Source organism: Condylura cristata, unplaced genomic scaffold, assembly GCF_000260355.1.
Source record: "Condylura cristata isolate star-nosed mole 26May11 unplaced genomic scaffold, ConCri1.0 scaffold00004, whole genome shotgun sequence".
NCBI lineage: Eukaryota > Metazoa > Chordata > Mammalia > Eulipotyphla > Talpidae > Condylura > Condylura cristata.
In genome coordinates, this window is record NW_004567105.1 from 55,472,856 (window position 1) to 55,496,258 (window position 23,403).

A 23,403-nucleotide genomic window follows, 5' to 3' on the forward strand; every position below is an offset into this window, starting at 1 on the left:
TAAGATTCTTTGTGCTGTGCTTTAACCCGCTGCGCCACCAGGGAGGGCCAGAATTTATGCTGTTTTTATTCAGTATTCAGCAGAGATCTAAATCACCTCAAAAGCTAACCTATCTGTATATCTTAAATACTATTAAATGGGAATGCGAACTGGTTCAACCACTATGGAAAGCTGTATGGAGATTCCTCAAACTACTAAAAATGCAGTTCCCCATATGATCCATCAATTCTACTACTAGGAATCTACCCAAAGGACATAAAAACATTATTTCGTAAGGACACCTGCACCTTTATGTTTACTGTAGCAAAATTTACAATAGGAAAGCTATGGAAGAAACCCAAGTGCCCAAAAATAGATGACTGGAAAAAAGAAGATGTAGTATATTTACACAATGGAATATTACTCAGCAACCAAAAGGATAAATTTCTGCCCTTTGCAGCAACATGAATGGAGCTGGAAGGGATTATGCTCAGTGAAATAAGCTAGAAAGAAAAAGAAAAATATTGAATGGTCTCACTTATAGGAGGAATGTAGAAGAACTAAATAAGAAATCAGGGAGAAAAAAGTAACTATGATAGTTAAAAATCAAATCATCAGGCACCTATATAGACCAGAGACATTTTGTAGGGGAGAAGGAGAGAACAGGATCAGACCACAAGTGGGAAGAATACAAGGAACTATGGTGATGGTGCACAGCTGAATTGCTGGTGGGAATTTCCCAGGGAAATCATACATTGTACAAAAATGAAGGATGATATAATAAATATATTTAAAATTAAAAAAAAAAACAACTATTATTTGGTGATGGGAAACCCAAGGGGACTGCAACTGAGATGGAAAAATGCACAAAGGTATGTAAAAATAAACTATTATAAATAAATAAAAAAAAGAAAAAAATACTGTTAGAGATAGCCTTGTACAACTTCCCACAGGTAAGAATTTTATATCTTACTGTAGAATAATCTATTACTACTCTTTCCCTAGAAAGTGCTTGCTACTCAAGGACCATCTTCATATCTGAATGTCCAAACTAAACAATTGTTTTTGTGTCTTCATTTAACCCTTTAAGAAACATAAAAGGAACCGTAAAATGCAAATCGGTGACAGAACTAGAGCTTAAGTAAAACTGTAATTATTATCTTTTAAGTATCAACAAAGGAATTTTTAGGTGCTTGAAAAACTATTTTATTCTCTTCTCAGTAATACTTTTTAATTAACAAGCCTGAAACTTCCTCTTTTTTTGTGGGCAATACAAAATGTTCATTTTCATTTATGAAGCCAAATGCAACAGTAATGCTGTTTTTCTCAAAAGAGAGAAACAGAAACAATATGAAATGGATCTCTGCTGTCTTAAGATGACCCTTCTGTGCTTTGTTATAACACACACATTGAAACTTTAATTTTTCCTGTAATTTTTCAATTTTAACTCCTGACTGCATTAAAATCAATGTGAAAAATACTCTGTACTCACTTTGGCATTCTATGAATTGATGAATAAAAGTGCAGTCCCCGCCACTCTTTGAAAGCAAGTGCTCTAATAAAGAAAGAAACACCTTTAAGGATAAAGTTTATTGCTGTTTTGGAAAACCAACAGCAAAGATAGGAAAACTGAATTGTATTAACATGGGTATGCTAAATAAGATTAATAAAAATTTGATATATTTTAATATTTGTCAAAAACTAAAAATTATAATTACGTAATTAATTTGTACCCTAAATGGTTAGCTTTAAAAGGTGCAGTTTCTATGCAAAGAACTCAAGAAAACCAAAGAAATATATTACTTCTCCCACTTTAAAATACACTTTCTCCATCAGTGCTTAATAAACACCCCTAAGTAATTTTATTTTTTTGTACTTACTGAATTAATTTTCAAGTGACTATTCTCTATCACATCTTCAAAGCTATTCCTCTAAGAGGCAAAAGGTAAATGCTTTAATACTTTTTAATGTTATAATCCTTTAAAATCTCAAAGAAACTAGATACAGTATTTTAATTTTTACACTTTCATTTTACAGTCTTCTCATTTGAGTCACTTAATCTGTACTTCATATACAATAAAAACATGATATTGTTTATCTTAAATGATTTTTTAAAAGCAACAACTGCACATTTTAAACTAAAAGACTGGTAAATGGATTTGCTCAGATGAAGTAGAATTAGTTTTCCCTTTTCCTTTTTCTTTTAGAAGACTGGAGAGAATCAAAATATAATACAGTAGTTTCAAGTTTCAGCCCGTACAATAATCTTTATTTGCTTTGAGAGTTAAGTTTTGAATCTGAATAACATCTTTCAATTAATATATTTATATCTTTCAAGACCAACAGACTGGAAATTCAAGGGTTAAAAATACCCTCCAACATCTTGGCCATCTGGAAGGTATGAAAGCACTATAATCTATCAAAAAGGACATGAGTTAGTAACACTGACTGCAAAGGCCTCTTTCCTTTTCTCCATCTCAATCTACCTCACCTCTTATTTCAACTTTGATTGCTTGGGAGAAAATCACCCCCTACTCTGGTGGCTAATCAACTTCTCTTGATATCCTACTGATAGCCTTCTTCTTTATCTTTATACCCAAATCTATTATCCTTTAACAACAATAAGGGCTTTGCCCAAGGGGTGCAGAGTTTCAGTCTACAGTTACCATCAACACAAGACAGAAACATATAGGGGAGAGGTTGATAAAACTCATGTTTTGGAAAAATCAAAGCATTACATACTTAGAATATTATACAGAGATATACTGTAACCTCCCCATTCCCAAGAAAAAAAGGCCAACTGCAACAGAAATTTGAAACAAAAATAATAGATATAAGAAATAACATTTGCCAACTGGAGTCAAGAAATCCAAAACAAGAGTTCTCAATTGAATAGAAATTACCAAGATAAAACAGTTGTTTTCCACAATCCTATCTAAGCTATTGGTAATATTTTCAGAACTTAGACTAAACGATGTCACTGTTAAATATGATAACTCATTTGAAATAAAATTTTAACGTAAGACTATAACTTCTTTGAAAGCAAGTTTCAGATAAACATCACAGGACTTCACATGAAATTAATGCAAAATATCCCACCATCATTCACCAAACCAAAAATCACTCATTTATCTGCTCTAATTTAAATATCTGAAGTCTACATTTACATTTATTTTACTATTTTATAGTAAAATATTTACTATACTAGCTTAGATAAAATTGTAGGTTAATAAAAAAAAAGACATATATACATGACGTCCACAAAGGCATTCCTAAACACATAGAGAAGAGTCTTTCAGATAGTATAAGCAAGGAATTGAGATCATGATACCTTTCATACTCCATTACCTGAATTTAGGCCCTAGAAAATTCACTTACTAAAAACTATAAAAGATGTTACTGGATAATTCAAAAGGAATCAGGCAAGGGGTGTCTATAATATGAAACAGGGCTATAGATAATATAAAAAAAAATACAGAAACATAACAGAGAACTGCGGCATATAAAACATTTATATGTGTATATGTCTATGTGTGTATGTATGTGTATAGATAGATACAGATACACTTTTCCTACCAATTTTTATTTTCTTTTTATCTGTACTGTTCAACGCAGTAGCTATTCGCTACATGTGGCTATTGACTCCTTAAAAAGTGGCTAGTTCACCAGAAAAAAAAAAAAAATACCAGATGGTTTCACTCATAGCAGGAGCTTAAAGGGTCGGGGAAAAATATATGTATAATGAACAACTATATACCAGAGACATTTTACAGGGGTGGAGTGAAGACTGGTATCAAAAATGGGTGTGTGTGTGTGTGTGTGTGTGTGTGTGTGTGAGGGAGTGCATGGGACTATGGTGATGGTATATGGGTGAACTGGTGGTGGGAAGTCCATGGGGATTACAACTGAGATGGAAAAGGCACAAAATGGTATAAAAATAAACTATTATAATATAAAAAAGTGGCTAGTTCAAACTGATGTGTGCTGTAAAATAAATATATACTAATTTAAAAGAATTGGTAAGAAAGAACAATGCAAAGTAATTTATAATCTTTTAATGTTGATTATATGTTGAAATATTTTGAATACAATAGCTTAAATATATTATCAAATATATAGTTTAAATATATTATTTTTACCTGCTTCTATGTATGTTAATGTAGCTATCAGAATTATAAAAATTCAGTACATGATTCTCATATTAGTTCTAATAAGAGAGTACTTTTTTATGGCCTCAAAGGTATATTCAAATTATACTTACAGATAAGATGAAAAAAATTTATAGGGAAAAAACCTGTGCTTACAGAAGTTACTATAGATTTAAGAAATACTGAAAGTGGAATTTACTAGAGAATTATTAAAATCAATACCTAAACATTTTTGAAATATTCTCGTACAACTATACTTGGTTTTCTCACTATCTAAAATGAAATTTTAATTAAAATCATATCTGATAATACATTATAACTATGGCATTCAATAATACTGGACTCCATGAAAACTGGTTTGTGATTATATCACAAATGATTCGGAATAGACCCATTTTATTCCAAAATCTACTCTGTAATCAAATCTGTTGTAATGAAACTTTTGTGTATTTACAGATTTTTTAGCACCTAGTTACTTTGAAGAAATTATATTATCATTCTCATGCTACTCAATTTATAACCACTAAAAAAACACACATTAGCAAGAAAAAAATCATAGTAAGCATTACCTTAAGGATCCAAAACACCTTATTTAATCTTAACTAAAGGAATTGTCTATACTAATTTTCATCTAAATCAATGGGAATTGGTAAAGAATGTAAGTAGGAATATGACAACTCTAATAGTACAAAGTGTAGTTAACTAATTCAGTGTTTGTAATACTTCACTTTTAACTGAAGAAACAAAATGGTACCAGCTTCAGTTAACACTAATATTATAATAAATACATGCTCAAATCAAAGTTTGATAGATCTGAATTAAAAAAAGAAAAAAGAAAGAAAGAAGGCAAAATAATGGCAACAGAAAATATAAATTCATTTGATGATGACAAGCTTTTAGAAAAGAAGATTACATCATTTTAAATGATTGCTAAATATCCTTAATAAACAGAAATTAGTAATTTTGGTGTAATGAATATACCTTTAAAAGATCTCAAATTGATATTCAACCACGCTAGACTTCAAACACAGAACAGTTAAATAACAATAACTAATTTTTTTTTAATTTAGAATATCAAAATTCACTATATATGCGATCTTTGGTCTTGATCTTGTAGCTGACAAATACATGATTATTTGAGCCTATTTTGCCAGTTCTTAATTAAAAATTGATCAAACAAACAATATAAAAGCATTTCCTAACTTTGTAGCAGAGTTTTGGTTGCTATCCAAGAAAAATAAAGATATCCCCTGATATTATTATAATAAAGTCTGAGAAATGTTCTTGCTACCTCCCACTAACTTTTACATAAAAACTGAAATGAGAGGCACAAAGATTGGTAAACACAGAAAACAGTTCTAATCATTCTATACTCTGACCAAATGCAAAGTCTGGCACATAGTTGGTGCTCAATTAATGATGGTTGGCTAGGAAAAGGCAGATAGGTGAGTAAGGATCTTCATTTCAGGACTGAAGGCACATAGGAGTCATTGGATAGGAGTATCACATATAGCAGTAGAAAAACCAATATAGGATATACATTTTTGGCAAGAGATAACCCCATGCTATTCAAGAAGAAGGATCATAGTACCATGAACTAATAAATGATATTTTAGATTAACAGAAATGACCCTTTTTTTTCTGATCGATGAAACAGATGGATAAAGATAGCAGTTTCTATAAAAAATCCAAGGACTAATGGGCCATTACATAAACTCTTGACAAGAGAGGTACTGGGGCACAAAATTAAAAATGGGGATAATTTTCCCCAGGAAACAGTACTTTATGGAAGAAAATGGCAGCATTGTTTTTTAAAAAAACATAATGGGGGAGACAAGAAAACTACATTGTTACATATCAGTGCTAAAGTTGAAACTTTATAATGTTCTCATTATTGAATAATTGAAATTTTTATATAACAAGGACGATCTAACGATAGATAATGCATTATGAATCACAGAATAAAGACTGACTTTAAAAGAGGAGTTAATGTTTTATGAACAGCATGCTTTTCATTTCAAACACTTAAACCCCCTAACCTTTCTATCCTGCTTAAACAGTGAAAATATGCCATGAAAGAAAAATAAATTTAAGTTTTTTACACTACCTTTTTCTGTGCTCCCATTTATTTTAGGTAAGAAGTCATCAACTTGTATCCCTAGGATTAAGACAGTGTATCATTGCCTGATCAAAGAAAGTATCACTTTAAAATGGGTCTCAAGTGTAACCATGGTATTTTATATTCCTATATACATTAAGATTGACTAGAACACTTTAAATTCATTTTTACAAGGTGGGTTTAACTGGTTTTAATAGAAAATAATATCTATTAGAGAAAAACCTATAACTACACAGTAGCCTTCCAAAGATCCTCAACAGAAAAAGGATACTGCTGTTCACCTGTTTTTCTTATTTAAATATCTCTAAGTAGAACTTCTCAGATGCAGAAAGTTCATTCATTGCAAGGATTAAACAAGGGTGCCCACTGGTGGCAATCAGCATATAGCAAAGAAGTTTTTCAAGAATATAGATACTTTACATTTAAGAACATATAAAAACATCCCTCTTCAAGAAAATAAGTATCCAAAGTGAAATAGTAAATGTCAAAAGTTTAAGGTAAAATTCAGCTTTAAGTAAGAAATTTGATAACACCTACCTAAGCTGCTGCATTCTTTAAGAGTTTTCTCCTGAAGATGTTCTAACCGTACTGTAAATAAAAGTCCAAGAAAAAGATATTTCACAGATAAAAAGAAAAAAAAATTAAATCAAATCATTTGTGGATTAGCTAACTACCTTGTAAAGCTGTTAGTCTTTCATTGGTGAAGTCATTATCAGCTTGCAAAGCTTCTATTTTTGCCTGGAGCTCCTGTTCTTTTTCTTCCATTTCATCAATTTTATGTTGTAATTCTTTTTTCTCAGCTTGTCCCTTCTGTTGGATCTCCTCTTGTTTTCCTTCTGCTACCTGTTTGGAACAACAACAACAAAAAAATTCATTGATAAAACTTGGCTGTACTAAGAGATCTTAAACCAGGACTGCTTTTATTCATGTAAAGCTCCAAAGAGAATATTCACTATCATAGAAAATATTTGTGAATGTGAAATGATGAGAAAAGTGATCTGTATTAGGATTGTGCTTCCATATCACCTAGGAGGAAAAAATTTGGGGCAAGAGCCAGGCTTAGTGTACATAGACATAAAAGAGTGAAAATTTAAATCTCTACAGTTTTAAAGAGGGATGGTTTTCTCCTAAAATTACTATTCTGTCAGTTTGTGGATTCTAAAATATAACTTATTCTGAAATTATAAACAAAATTATACTTAGTTAAAGGAATAAAGGCTATAAGCACTTTTCAAAACAACCTTCTTTTAATAAAATCAATCTTTAAAACCACTATAGCTTAGCCAGTCACACTAATGGAAGGAATACTCTACTCTTCTCTATCAAACGTATGCATCTTCTAGTCACTTAATTCATGGTTTGAATTATATAAAAGTGAGCCTTCACAACTCAGTTATAAAATTTTAAAGGATCAATTTGACAGGGCCCTATGGTCTGTTCTGTCCCTATCCTAAGAACCCCATAGCTGGAGCTGAAACGGAAGCAGAGTCAATAGTGTTATTAAAGGTTGTAAGTATTCAAGACTACTCCAAGGGGCTCCCTCTGGGCTTCTTCCAGCACAAACATGGCTGGACCCCTGCTTTTAGAACTGTCTAAAGCTAAATGATTCAGTTTTTTAAGTGAATCTGAATATCTTGGGTTTTGCTGATTTGTCAGTAGCTTTGTATTATATATTAAGAGAAGCCTATTGTGAAATACTACCATTTTATTTCCATCCAGAGGAAAAAGGTCAGGTTTTCCAGACTTTCAATTATCTGTGGTAAGGGGGTTTGCTAGAATCCTGTACCTTAACTTCACTGTACATTTTGATCATTACCAATTTTTATATCAATAGCTATTTAACAATATCTAAATTCTTAAGCTATCCAGTTTGTTAGCTTAACAAACCTCTCAAGGTGGGTAAATACATACCTTTAATTTATCAGATAAATCTTTAATCTCATTGACAGCTCCATTATATTTATTGGCTAGTTCTCGTAATTCTTCCTGAGTCCGTTCATTCATTTCTTTCAGGTGGGTACATTCATCTTCTGTATTACTCAGACTTCGCTGAAATTCAAATTTACAGTCCATGGGTTAGAATAAATGCAGTCTGAAAAAAAGTGTAACCATCGGTGTTCTAAATCAACATCTGCCCTTAACTTTATATAAGGCTGGGTTAAATAAGTCTTTCAATTTCCCTTGGGCATATGCTAAATCAGAAAATACAACAACTAAGTATTTGAAACAGGAAAACAAGGAGTGGGAAAGAAGTTAGTTACCTTTATATAATTATACCTTTTAAGCCACTGAACATGACTTTTGGCCTTGAAAATATAGTTTATCGATTTTTCAAATCAAGTTTAATAATATACAGCAATTAATTTAATAAAGGACGGCTAGAAACTTTTTTACTTATATGTCAACTTAATGATAATAAATCAGACATTATATGATGAAGCTATTATAAAAACTATTCTCTACTTACATGTATTTACTATATTGTTTATAATAAGCATTTAACTAAATGCAGTAACAGGTAATCTGTGGTAATTTTGCAGTGGTTCAAAGGACTAGCCTATTCCTTTGATTAGGTTGTTTTTTTAAATAATGAGAATCACATTTTGATTATTTCTAGAAGACTCACAAAGAACCTTACAGATAATGTGATATCTTTGAACCCTCCAATGTTAAAACACAATTTTTCCCTCTCTGGAGTGTGAGTAAAGTGAAAACATGTAGTATAGGTGCTCTACTTTAGAGAAAAAGCAAAGCCCTGGCACTTATGCTCTACTATGTGGTGGCTGACTCCTAAGCATACTGCCAACAGTAAGATTCCTTAGTTGAGCTTTTATTCTTCAGTTACTGACTAGGGATCATAAGCTTCAAATCTTAGGTGAAATCATAACTCATGTGGTTATGTTGAGAATTCCTGACAATGAAGTAGCATAATGCTTCTTTCCATTGGACAGATGAAAATACCTCCTAGCTGTATAGTAATACCCAAGTTTAAAATGTCCTAGAATCTACCAATGTGAGGCCAACATTTAAAAACCACATTTCCATTTAGAATTTGTTAATTGAAATACCTCAACTTCTGAAAGTTTTCTAACCACTTCAATTTTCTCCTGAAGAACCCGCCTCAGGGACTCTTTGGCTGTCGTCTCATAGTTGTGTTTATCTTCCTGTAATGCTATCAATTCCTTCCGTAAACTATCTTCTGTTTGATTCTAGGATTAAAAGATATTTATAATTATAGCCATGTTATTTTTTTGTATTTACCATTTGAAATAACAATGCATTGCAATACTCTTTGAATGCCATATACGGTAACTTCAAGTAATGCAGGCCCTGTAATAATTGAAGCTGCATTTTAAAGTTAGTAAGTTATGCTTTCACAAATAAGTTTCACACTCCCAATAGAAAAAAATATCAAAGGAAATCAAGATTATCTTTCAAATATAATGAACAAATTATTTCTCTATTTGTCATATTCACCACAAGTCACAGTATTTACTTTTATGGGAAAAAATAATCTGTTACCTTTAAGGGAATGGATCCCTTCAAGGGAGCCAAGAATTTTAAAACAATGCGTCAACCAACAGTTAAGAGCTGGTTCCAGTTCTGAGACAGGAAATTTACAAGATAAGTCTGGAACAATTTGTGTGATATGACAATGGGAAGTTAGCAAAGTCAACTAGGTTCTATTAAAAGGACACAGGTTTCAACTGAAGAAGTTCTCATTGTCCAAACATGGGATAATTTGAAGCTAAATAAGGAACAATATTTCATTGTCTAAATGAAATATGAGAAGGAAGATTCTCTTTCTAGAAGTAATTCAGCTAGTAAATTATAGAATGATGGAATTAAAATATCACTATTTTTGTAAACAATAAAATAGTGGATTTAGACAAGGATCATCAAAATTGTCAATATTTCAAGAAGAAAGACAAGTATACATTGTGATGCCTTTTAATGGAAGTGCATAATACCATCCATGAAGTGTTTCTGGCAAAAAAAAAAAGTTGAACCTAAGTCAAATCAAATCTCTGCATCAAACTACCAATTTATGTTATGAGAGAAGGTGCGAGAGGATGTTTAACAATCCAGGGGTCTCTGGTGGCGCAATGGGTTAAGTCTCAGCAGTATGAGGCTATCCACAATCACTGCAGCACAAGTTCCATCCCTGGTCAGGGATGTACCCACATGGCCAAGCAGACATCTCTCTCCTGTCTCACCCACCACTCCCCTCAGCAGTGAAGTTCAGTGGATTTGCCTGTTCTGCTCCCTACTCTTTGGTGAATCCTCTCACCCCTCACACCTTTGGCCTATACCCCAGCTCTTCTATGCATACATAAATAATTATTTAATAAATAAATACATAACAATCCAGGTTGATGGAAATTATAAAGGAAAAATGATCCAGTTTATCCAATAAATATTGACTGATGGAAAAGAGAGGATATTGAACACAGGTTTTCCATATACATTTTCTTTCTACTTATACATTTAAAATTTCCCATAATTACAAAAGATTTGAAAGAATGGTAAACATACATTTTATCGTGTTCTCAAAAGGAAAGGAAGTAAAGCTATATTAAAAACTATGCAGTTCTCTTTATGTACTTGAAATTAATACTTACTTTGGAGCATGCCTGTAATTGATTTCCCATAACTTCTAACCGTGATAAAAGTCTATCTTCATCTATTAAAGCCTATTGGAGAAAAATTAAATGAAATCCAGAGTAATTAAAAACAACATTTCAAAAGTTTGCTATTATCAAAAAAGATAAATTCATGACATTTGCAGAAACATGGGTAGAGTTGATGGGCTAATTTCAGTGAAAGAAGCCAGAAAGAGAAAGAAAAATACTAGATGGGTTCACTTACAGGAGGTTTCACTGAGAGGGGATACAAATAAGGTACTGGGGAAAAAAAGTAAATATATTAAAGCAAAAACCAAAATCAATAGACAACTATAAACCAGAAACACTCTGTTGGGGGGAAGAGGGAGTAAGATCAAAATAGGGGAGGGAAGGGTACAAGAGACTATGGTAATGGTGCATGGATGAATTGGTGGTAGAAATTTCATAATGACTACACCCCCAGAAGATAAAGCATATACTGTATAAAAATGAAGAATGATGTAAAAAATAATTAGAAAACAAAAAAAAGTTTGCTGTTGCCAAAAAAAGGATAAAATCATAAAACTGCCCATCCATTTTAAAATGCTAAATTTTCGGTATTTCTTCTATAAAAATAAAATCTTAGTTTATTTAGTATCTAACTGATATTAACGATTCTTAAATACTTCTTCAACATAAAGGTATCTGGAATACCTGCCAACTGGTATCTGAAGCCTCTTGGGTGATGGCCAGTAGCCGCTGAAGGGTGGCTAACTTCTGTTCCAACATCTGTTCCCGGTGTAAGGCCTCCTAAGATTATAAATCACAAAAGATTATAAAAAAAAAAACTCATCGTGATTCCTTTGAAGAGTAATCAGTTTTAGCACATTCTGAAAATATTCTCATATCTCACTTTATGTCTTATTGTCAAGCTTGATAAATCTACTTTATAAAATATACATAGTTCTACATCAGTTGTTGGGCTGTAAGTACTATTGTTAGGGGTGCTCTAGATGCAATTTCCCCTAAAACAGAAACAAGTCATTTGGTTTTAATTTTTTTTTAACTCATAATTCACAAGAATTAATTTTTCCTCTTGAAAATGTTTAGAGAGCAGCTGCTTCATAGCCTATTGCATTTTTATGTGTTCTGTTCTCTATGATTGTATACCACTTAGCAGCAAAAAAAAATAAGTCTACCTAATGCTGCTTTAATGCAATAAAATGATCAAGGTGTTACAAAACTATCAAAGGAATGTTTTTAAAGAGAGAGACACTGGCAAGTAAAGCCTTATGTCTAGGTCACTTGTTAACATTTGACAGCTGCTAAGAGGGTCTCTCCTTCACTGAAAGTCAAGGTGAAAATGCTCACCCAGCATTCATTTGTGGTTTTGGCACATCATTATTATTTCCTTTCTTCTATTTCTGTCATTATCCAAAGAAGAGCACTTACCTAATAATACCTCTGAACAACCTCAACAGAGAAGAGTATGCTTCAAATAGTACTTAAAGTTTAAAGCATGCACTTATTGCTCTCTACATCCTTAATAATGATTAGGGAAAATCAGGTCTAATTAGAGTTAGAGGTACTATTGTTTAATATAACTTAAAATACAGACTAAGGAACCTAGTGAAAGCCACACAACCTGAGAAATCACATTAAAACCAAGTTTACACTTAAAAAATACTTGCCAAGTTTATTTCAAGCTTCTAAAACATTTCTAATACCCAGGAAATTACACTAATGCTGCAAAAAGTTTTACTTAAAAATAAAACTACCAAACAACCACTACTTCCACTAGATGGTACCATTTCACCTTTTCTATTCAATTTCGTTTAGAGTTTTATAACTCCATGAAACACATCCTAAATGATGTCTAACAACTCCAGGATCAGTATGTTAGTTCTAAGGCAAGCACATTTTTTCAATAAATTAGAAAAAATAATAGTGACAGATTATAACTACTACAGAACTGACAAGAAAGTTGGACAGAGTATAGGAATGTGTTAGAATTTTATATATGCAGTTCGTGATGACTGATAACGACAGCATAGTGTTGGGAAATCGTTACCTATAAGAATTCCATATTTCTCATAAGGAAACCTTCAAAAGGGAGGTTTAGATCAGATTAAACTCAGTTTTTTCCCCACCCCTCAAAGTAAGATCTCTAGGTCAATTACATGCCTTCCTATTGAACTAGTTAGCTAGCTACTAATAATTATGACATACATTCCATGTGCCACATACTCTAAATATATTAATTCACTTATTTTTCACAATTCTGTGTGCCTAGTGCTATTGTTATGTCCATATCATACATGAGGAAAATAAGGCAAAAGGGTTTGACAATTTTTCCAACAGATCAGAAGTTAAAGCCACAGGTCAAAAGAAGGGAATACTAGGCTTGAGTGTATACTTTTTTGACACACTGAAAAATTACAAGTATGTAAAACTGCTTTTCTATGCCTAGTGAAAATAAGATCTAAACTAGCAGTCACAATTTCTGGTTTATTTACAGGAAAGTTGTAAACTGAGGGAAAATAGCCCTTCAGTGACTGGTTTTAGTAAAAGAATATAAGGACACACGATCACTAATTTGAGCTGCTCATTTTAAGTAAAAGGCAAACAAAGACCTACATATGTAAAGTGACTCAGCCAAGGTCACAGAACTAATTGAACAGCAGAGCCAAGCCTAAGAAAAAACCAAAAACCTCCATTTCTAATTAGGGTGTGCCTTGATCATGCTCCTTCACCATAAGAATAAGCTGAAATCTATAACAATTCAGCTCCATTCTAACAAACCAAAATGAAATTTAACACTTTTTCAGAAATCTGTATAAATATTTTAAAACATTTCTTTAAATATGTCAATTTATTCAGGGAGAAACTCAATTATCTGCCCTATCAAGAAATATTTTTATATAGATTGAGTAGCCCAGTGTACAGTTAAAAGCAGAGACTCTGAGGTCTGACTGGGTTCAAATTCCAATTCTACCACATACTAGGTATGCAGTTTTATATATTCCTTCTCCTCTTTATCTGTAAAAATTAGAATAAAACATGTACCTTAGAGCATTTTTAAGAGGATTAAAAACATCAATATAAAGTATTAAATTAGAATCTGACATATAATAATGTTATGTTATTATTTGCTATTAACATACTTAATAACAAAAATCACTGTAGGTTTAATTTTCTTTGAAAGTCATGTCTGGCTAAAGTGATTTTACAACTTCTTTGTATTTGAAGAAAAGAAAAACTTCGCGTACAGCATTGTATATTCTCTAGTCTTAACAATTCAATTCTACTTGTTTTTATCTTTCTTCATAAAGACTTATTTTTAATCCTTTTTTACTTTGAAATACATTTTCTTTTGTACTTGTATTCAGACAACATTTCTTTTAACTATATTTGTGAACAAGAAAAATCAAACACTAATTGTTTAATTCTGCTTTTTAATGATTAAGAATTCTCAAATTTACTTTTACCTGTAGATACTGAGAAAGCTGGAATAATTCCTGAGAGTACATACTTGGAGTGTTAGCAGCAACCTAGAAATAAAAATGATATAATCTCAATAGTGAAGTAAAATACTCATTAAAAAAATTATAGGAAAGTACATGAAATGCCTATTGCTTAAATATACAATGTAAAAATTAATTTTCAAATTACTCAGTTCTAGGTTTTTAAATATTTCTGTCTAAAATTTGCAAAAGGCATACTTATACTGACTACTTTAAAATTTAAAATCAGGGTGATGGATCAAGTGCTACTCAAAAATACTCCTTGATAAACCAAATCACAAATTTATAGCACAAAGGCAAGATAGCTCTTCTTAATCCAGAAATAATAACTCCTAAATCAATAGATCTACATTTTTCTCCTTTAAAATTCATTGTTACATAATTGTTCAATATGTAAAAAAAAATCATAATTCATTTAAAAGAAGCCATATGCTCAAGGTACTTGTCTATGGAATGTAAGGAAAGGCTGGATATGAACAGAATTTTTGTTCTACGGCCAAAGGCAATGAAAATAGTTTTTGTCAATATATTCCTTCAACTATAGGTAGGCTTTAGAAAGAAGGTAGCTTGCATATTGGTGTTTGCATGTTACAAATCACAGGCAAAATGCTTAGAACTCAAGAACTATGGCATTATTAAAAAATGGGGGCTGGGAGAGAACTGATAAGTAACAGTAACATTATTGCACATCTAACATTAATGCACATCCTCAACCCTATAAAAGTCATAAATTATTAATGTTGCGAACAGCATCATTCATTTTTAAGCTTAGAATATATTTTTATTAATCGCTAACTGAAAGACAAAGAGGTGGCATTATTTTTCAAAATTAGATGGCTTTATATTTGAAAATTAGTTCTAAATTGTCAAGGCTATTATTTACTTCTGAAATAGTTCTTGGTATTGCTGAACTTGATGGTTAACCATTTTTACCTCTAAAAGAGAACTCTAACAGAGTTTGTATTTTGAGCAGGATCTTATTTTTTTTAGGATCTCATTCTTTATTGAAATATAGGTGAAAAAAAGATAATTTACCTAATAGTTTACTTATTGTACAAAACAAAACAAAACACATGTTAGTGTCAAAAGATGTATTTTTTTTTTTGCTATGTAGCACACATCTATGGTTTACTACACTATTACTTCTGAACAAAAGGAAAAATATTTTCTAACAATTATTTCAAAGTCTCCTTATTACCAAATCAAGTAAAAGCTGATTTTCAAGATATAAATCAATTTCTATAAATTTCTATAAACCCATTCATGTATGTTATTGACATGTGTATGTTTTACAAAGACTAAACTATTTGGGCAGCAAACTTTAATAAACACATTTATATAGAATTGTATTCCAAATAAAAATGTAACTAACACTAGTGAGGCAAAAAACAAGGACTCCATAGTCATTCATTTTCTTGAAATAACAAAAGGTTTATTCCTAAGAAATATCCATCTTACTTTTCTCCATATATTGATAAGCTCAGAAAAATAGAACAACTATATTGATATATGCACTATATCTACTTTATTACAAATAAATAAGTATTTCCTAGAAATAAGTTTCTAGGTAAAGGCAAACATTTTCAAAGAAATACAGCTAAGTGCATTTGGAAAAAATAACCACTGGCAACTTACTTTGTCAACAGGACTTGGTAATGGAGCATGGATGACACTGAAAAGTAAAATTTAGAACTGTTATCTAGTTTCCTGACAACAGAGGAAACAGAATATGACTACTAGAAACTCTTAAACCCCAAAGTTGAAATACTTGCTTTCTTATTATTAAAAAACTTAAATAATTTTCAATCTTTCATAATGTAGTACAATTTAGAAAACAAGTTAATACATATACAAACTTACTAAACACAAATTCAAAATTCAAAGTTCAGTGAATGTCTGTTGAGGTGTAATTAACTACTTAATGAGGCAATGGCAAATTCTTTTTTTATAATGACTTCTATACACAAGAAAATCATTCCTTAAAAAGTTACTTTCCAATTTTGGAGTGAATAAATTAGTTCTTTCAAATTTAAATATTCCTATGTAGAAAATCTTTAAAAAAGCAAAGTTCTACTGGAAGGAAAGCTATAATTTGGAAAACTGTTCTAGTAGTGAACAACTTTAGCTAATTAAAACAGTTGATTTCTCTGCCCAGTCACCACACACACTGAGAACTGGAAGCTTAGATATAAGCATGACACTGAATTCAGAATATCACTTTAAACACTAATGAGTTAATTGATACTAATTGCCTTCTTAGCCTTCTAAGATAACACTGACAGAGGCAGTATAGTGTACCAGTGGACTCAAGTTATACTGACTGGGCCCAAATTTCAGTTCTATTCACCAACTGTAATCTTTGGCAAGTTGTCTAAGTCTCCGTTTTCTCATCCATAAAATAGGAATTAGAAAAAAATCAATCCCACAGGTTTATTTTGAGCATAAGGATATAGCAGAAAACAGAAGGACTTGATCACTACCAAAAGGCAATGAAGGAAGCCAGATCCCCAACCTTGCAAAACCTTAAGATACTGTATACTTAATAAGGCAGGGTGGGAGTGAGTATCAGGAGCACAGCACATGAAAATCTGCTAAATATCAAGCAGGGCTAAAACAAAAGGTTAAATGTACAGCAAGATATTCCATGTGTGATAAATATTTATATTTTACAAAAACTATCTTGGACTCTTCCACTGAAGCAACCATTGTATAGTAGTAGTCATGACTGCATGGCCATGATCAAAGGCCTCAACAAGGGCCACAAGGTGGCCAAGAATGTGAGCAAGATAGATCACAGACACCACAAAACACGAAGCACACCAAGTCTGTGTTAGACATAATCCAGGAGGTGTGAGCTTTGCCTCCTATGTGTGGCATACCATGGGTACTCAAAGTCTCCCAGGACAAGTGGATACTGAAGTTCATGAAGAAAAGATGGGGACACATACCCGGTACCACGAGAAAGAGAGAGGAGCTGAGCAAGGAGGAAGGTGGCTATCTAGAAAGACTGATCCCCTCCAATGCATAAATAAAATCTTTGCAGGAAAAAAAAAACTAGCTTGAATATAGGTGTGCTTTGCTTGAACTATGTTTATGCAACAAGGGAATGTGGAAAACTATTACTTAGTGTTAATGTGGTACGATTATAGGCAATCTCTGTTTCTTAACATTTGAAACTTATTTATGCAGTATAATAAAAATCAAGCAAGAAGCAGTTCTTGAAACTACCCACCAGAGACCTTAAAAGCATTAACTACTATATATCAATATAACTGAAATTCTAAGTATTTTTGCAAACTCAAAAACATCTTGATTACTAAAAAAAATTAGATTACAATTACAGAAACAGCTATTGTTTGTCATGTGCTTATTACACATGTCAGATATTACAGTAAATTTTTTAAGTGTATAATCTGTTTGAATCCTCCTCATAAAATCCCTGTTTAGCAGACAAATAACAACATGTGGAGCTGAGATCTGAACCAGACTATGAGCCTCTAAGGAGCATTTCAATCTTCCTCCAGTTCTAGAGAATTGCCTGTTCAAACTTTATTTTCTCCAGAGTCAGTCAAACTACGTACAGTGAAATTGGCAGCAAAAATTTTAAATGATGCTAATATTTAACCACATAGGGAAAACTAAACAGTGAAAAGGAAACAAGGGTAAAGTTGGGGAAATAAAAGGGAAGGGACACAATTCACTGAAAACTTTGGAGACACTCAGACAGCTTAATATATAACCTGGGAACATAGATGACCCTTTACGTAACTGGTGCAAGATTTTGACTCTATGAAAGAAAAATGTCATTAACAAATATAAACATCATTGTCTTTTAGAAGTCCTTAGTTGATGACATTACTCTTGTTTTTAAAATCTAATCTCTTTAGTAAAAAAAAAAAGCTGTCACATGAAAGTCCTTAAACTTAACACTAAAGTTCTCAAATTTAACATTTTTAATAATTAAACTATAATTTAGACTAGGGAACAAACTGGAAAGAACTCCTTTTGCTTACTTTTTTCTTCTCTAATTCTTACTCTCTACTCTACTTTGCTTTCTACTTTGCTTCTCTCAACTTCCCACCCAAACTGTAGTTTGGTCTCTGCTTTTGAAAGACAGAGCATATTAATATGTTAGCTGCTGAAACAAACTTCTAGCATATTCAAGGTTTTCCCTCAAAGTAAAAATGCTTAACTGTATAGACTATTTATCTCCTCCCAACACTTTATAATGATAATCTGTGAAAAGTACAGGATCAAAGTATACACTTTGAGGCAGTCACCAAAATGAAAAAGACACCTCACTAATGTTTTGCATCTTTGACATGCCACCTTACTCCTGTGAAAGGAAGGAAGTCTTCCAGAGACTGCGTAAGTTTTGGAGTATGGACCTTTGACTCAGGGAAGTACCTTTGGATCTCATACACTTCTTTCTGTAACACACTTTCCAACATGTCCTTTGTGTGTGAATAAATCTATTTGTTTAATTTTTTTTTAAAATGTACACTTATATATGTTAACATTTACATTTTGAGTGACTTTCCCCTTTCCAGTTTATTCTCATGTAAATGATCTTTCTACTGTTTTTTAAAAAATTACAATACTGGTAAATTCCAGTATCTACCAATCAAAACAGGCTACTAACCATATCAACATCCTCAAGATCCTAAGATTATGAGACTAGCATTAACTTCAGAAGTAATCATAGTCATTAATAAGTCCTATAGTTAATAAAAATCAAAACGAATAGAGATCAATCACCATTACATACCCTAAATATTTTTAAAAAACAACCGATTATATTTTTAAATATAATTTTAACTTCAACTTTGAAAACAAAGTACCTTTTACTTGCTTTTTATTTATTAGAATTTTAACAGTGAAAAGAAATTAAAATGAAGTATGTTAAAATTCTAAAAGCATCACATCAATTTTGCAATATTATTAGAATAATCCAGACGTAATAACAGTAAACTATTATGTAGAATTTTATTAACTGATGTAATTCGTACAAAAATTTCATAGCACTAAATTATACTCACTCTGAGCGGAGCCGGGCTTCCATACCATCTGGCAGAAAAAGTTTTATTGTGGAAACAATGCACCCATGGGTAACTGTTTAAAACAAATAAGGTAGATAAAATAATTGTTTAAAAATATAAACCTTTGCACCTCTTATATCAAAACATACAGTTTATTCTGAAATGTAATCATTTCTGTTGTTTTAACAATAATATTCATTCCCTTGAAAAAACTCACTCCTATTGAAAGGAATCACAATTAAGGTAGAATGGTTTCAAAAGTGTCTGAACCTCTAAAGCTATATGAAGTCAACTGAGTATATGGAAAGACAACCAAAGAAAGAAAAATGCACTTTCTTCCCTACCTTGTAGCATCAGCCCTAACTCTCAATCATTTCCCAGTTAAAAACATTAACCCTTTTTCCATTTTTCCTGTCACCAGCCTCTAACTCCTATCCACACTTCAAAAACTCTTATGTCCTGAATAATACAGCTTGCAATATTCCTCTCAATTTCCCATTTTAAAAATGAGTAAAGTAAGGGGTCAGACAAGTAAAATTATTTTTACAACTCTCTGCTATTACATATCAGAGTTGTATAGTAGAATTTAAAACTGTATATTTAATATTTTGGTTTTAGGGCTCCCTGGTGGCACAGGTGTTAAAGGCTCAGCCTATCAAGCTATCTCTAGCCATCGCAACATAAGTTTGATCCCCAAACAGTGAGCTAATTTATACGGCGCAGCAGACCTCATCTATCTTGCCCGCTCCTCCCCACAGCCGTGTGTTTCAGCAGACACGCCTGTTGTGCTCCCCACTCTGTCTCTGGTGACTCCTCTCACCTCCCTTCCCAGCATCTCTGGTCTACACCCCAGTCCCTGTATGCATATATAAATAAAATAAATATTTACTTGTCAAGATTTAAGTTAATTAATTAAAACTTTGGGCCCTCCCTGGTGGCGCAGTGGGTTAAAAGCACTGCACTGAGAAGCTAAAGCCACTTCCGCATGAGTTCGATTCCCGCCTGCCCCGGAGGTGACCACATGGCGTGGCAGACCTCTCCTGACCCGCCCGCTCCCCTCAGCAGTGTACTTGGTCGATCTGCCTGTTCTGCTCCCCACTCTGTCTCTGGTGAAGCCTCTCGCCGCCCCTGAGCCTCTGGCCTATACCCCAGTTCTATATGAACAAATAAATAAAATCTTTAAAAAAAAAAAAAAAAGAAATGGGGATAGAAAAAGAAATACCTACCAAAAACAGAAATCAAAGTTTTTGTTGTTGTTTTGTTTTTTAAAGATTTATTTATTTGTACATATAGAACTGGGGTACAGGCCAGAGGCTGAGGGGCGGTGAGAGGCTTTACCAGAGACAGAGTGGGGTGCAGAACAGGCAGATCGACCAAGTACACTGCTGAGGGGAGCGGGCGGGTCAGGAGAGGTCTGCCACGCCATGTGGTCACCTCCGGGGCAGGCGGGAATCGAACTCATGCGGAAGTGGCTTTAGCTTCTTAGTGCTGTGCTTTAACCCCCTGCGCCACCAGGGAGGGCCTCTATCCCCATTTCTATGTAACATTACAACAATCACTTTGTAGACAAATTCTTACAGTTCTTTCTTACTTTCTGTTCTAACTTCTGACATCCTCCCCCCACCCCACTAGAAGGAAAATCTGTAGGTAGCTGCTGTAGTTACTATAGACCCTCTCTGGTCACACAACAGGTTAAAGTGCAGCACTATAAAGCTGTTCGTAGCCACTGTAGCACAAGTTTGATTCCCAGACAGGGAGGTGACCCACACGGTGTGGCAGACCTCTCGGTCTTGCCCACTGCTACCCTTGGTAGTGTATTTCAGTCAACCTGCCTGTTCTGTACTCCATTTTGTCTCGGTAAATCCTCACCCCCCACCATTGGCCTGTACCCCAGTTCTTGTACACATAAATAAATAAAATCTTTAATTTAAAAAACCTATACTTCTGCTATAGCTATGTAGACTTTAGTAAATATCAGGCAACTCCACAAAATTGACTTCCACTGGGCTAGTATTTTCCCTCTCTTATCTGACAGAATATTTTGCACTTGAATTAATACATTTTTACTTTGTGGTATGCAGTCAGTCTTTCTATGTCTCTTTACACAAATACTATTTAAAGGAACCAGTTCTCTTTTATAAGTTTAAAAATTGTCAGGGTCTTGAACTGGGAGACAGAAATTTCATTGCAATCGGTTTCAGTTTCCATTCCTGCACTGGCCAGGAGAATCAATACTACTCTATACTTGAGTAGTTGGAAGGCGCCCTTGAAATGATTGACAGTAATAGTAAGTATAACAAATAACCTCATAAAAGTCCAAGAAACATTAAAAAGAAGAAGAAGAAGAAGAAGAAATGAAAGACAGTATCATTTTCAGAATGGGAAATTATTTGCATAATTGCTTTTGTCTTAAATCTAAGATAAGATTTCCAAAGTTTTATTACTAAACTTTTGCTCCATAAAGACACTGATTCAAAGATTTTTTTTTAAATTAGAAAAGAGGCAGGGAAATTAGCTGTACTAATTTTATACTTTATAAATTATCTTTTTAATTAATTGAGATTTTCAATATATCTTCATTCACTGGCTAAAGTTCAGTTATAAAAAGCTTTTCCTTGTCAATTACTTGTTCATCTCAGGTATAATTTCTACAGTAAAGATAGCATAAATACTTTATCCTATTCTCAGAATAAATGAGTTTCCTAAATTCTTACAAAAGTAATCAAATCTTTTTGTACTTTCTTGTTAGAATCAATTTAAGTCCAAGAATGTAAAGATATTTAATATATTTCATCTGCTTCTGTTATTATTACTTGATGCTCTATTTGTCTAATCTTCAATCAGAACTAATACCTGAGTCCTTTTAACAGAACCTCAGCAACATAGCTTCATTGCTTTCTGATATGACAAAATCTTCTAGGCTCTCTTTGTGCATTTCCTATTTTGGACTTAAGAGTTACCTATTTATTTCTCACAGGAACCCTGAGTATTTGGTGGGGGACTTCCTTCAATAGGCATGTGCAGTCACTTTCTACTTTATTTCTGTAGATACTACTCAGTGATATTGCACACTGGCTTATTTTTTCACTCCCTCACAAGGAAGGGTAATCCTTAGGCTTTACCTGCTTGCTCACATTCGCTAAGAACCTGCTGGTTACAAAGTACTTCGTTGGGAATGATGGAAAAAAAAAAAGATAATTATAATTATATCCTTGAGAAGATTTCAATTTATGTTGTAGAAAGAACAAATTGGAACTAGCTAATATAACACAAAGGGCAGTGGAGGACTCACAAATCCTAAAGGAGGTACAAAACACTGTGGGAATTTGGAATGGGCATGGGTAGAGGCAGGTTTTGTGAAAAGGGTTAAAAAAGATTTCAAAAGCAGGAAGTGAGAGGAGGAAAGACAGGAAGAACGGCATGAGCAAAGAAACAGAAAAAGAGAAGAGTGTGAGAGAGTGCACATCTAAGGAGGGCAGTTGGAAGAGACTGGAGAGAGGTTAGGAAAATTTCAAAGACATCTAGGTAATAGGCCTCATGCTAAGCAAACTATGCATTTTAAGTACGTATGATAAGCAATAGAAAAACTTACCTTTATGTTTCACTTTACAGATGAGGCAGCTAAGGTCAAAGACGTTAAAGTGACTTGCTTAGCATCATACCTATGGCAGCACTAGATTTCAAAAGAATCATTTCTTTACACCATCTTACTTCCAAAATAATTAGTTTAATATAGATTAAGGGAAGTGATGGGAAATAAAATCAATGAGGAGAACTGAGCCCACATTTTTGAGGGTATCAAATGTACAAACATTGAAGACTATTTTGCAGTATGGCCACAGTCAATTGAGGCATCTAGAAGCAGGAAAAAGACATAAAGCTATAGGGGAAGAATATTCTGCAAGCAGTGGGCTGGCAGATATGGTAGGCAGAAGTGGAGAGCTAAACTACCACTCTCGAATTGGCCACCAGAAAAACAAATAGTGGCAG

At 32.9% G+C, this 23,403-nt stretch overlaps 1 protein-coding gene across 15 annotated transcripts in view; it reads right to left on the reverse strand.

Moving 5' to 3' along the window:
- SLMAP (sarcolemma associated protein) overlaps positions 1-23,403 on the reverse strand; it is a 127,985-nt gene that overhangs the window by 41,649 nt on the left and 62,933 nt on the right. For 4 of the 15 annotated variants that reach the window (XM_012720323.1, XM_012720312.1, XM_012720311.1 and 1 more), the window contains exons 4-14: positions 19,414-19,486; positions 16,010-16,046; positions 14,339-14,401; positions 11,565-11,660; positions 10,869-10,940; positions 9,315-9,455; positions 8,158-8,295; positions 6,921-7,089; positions 6,784-6,834; positions 6,235-6,285; positions 1,472-1,534 (exon numbers count right to left, since the gene is read on the reverse strand). In XM_012720323.1, coding sequence (XP_012575777.1) covers positions 1,472-1,534; positions 6,235-6,285; positions 6,784-6,834; positions 6,921-7,089; positions 8,158-8,295; positions 9,315-9,455; positions 10,869-10,940; positions 11,565-11,660; positions 14,339-14,401; positions 16,010-16,046; positions 19,414-19,486 — 954 coding nt within the window. The remainder of the gene's footprint in view (positions 1-1,471; positions 1,535-6,234; positions 6,286-6,783; positions 6,835-6,920; positions 7,090-8,157; positions 8,296-9,314; positions 9,456-10,868; positions 10,941-11,564; positions 11,661-14,338; positions 14,402-16,009; positions 16,047-19,413; positions 19,487-23,403) is intronic. The other 11 variants (XM_012720316.1, XM_012720315.1, XM_012720321.1 and 8 more) reach the window with 6 other exon arrangements.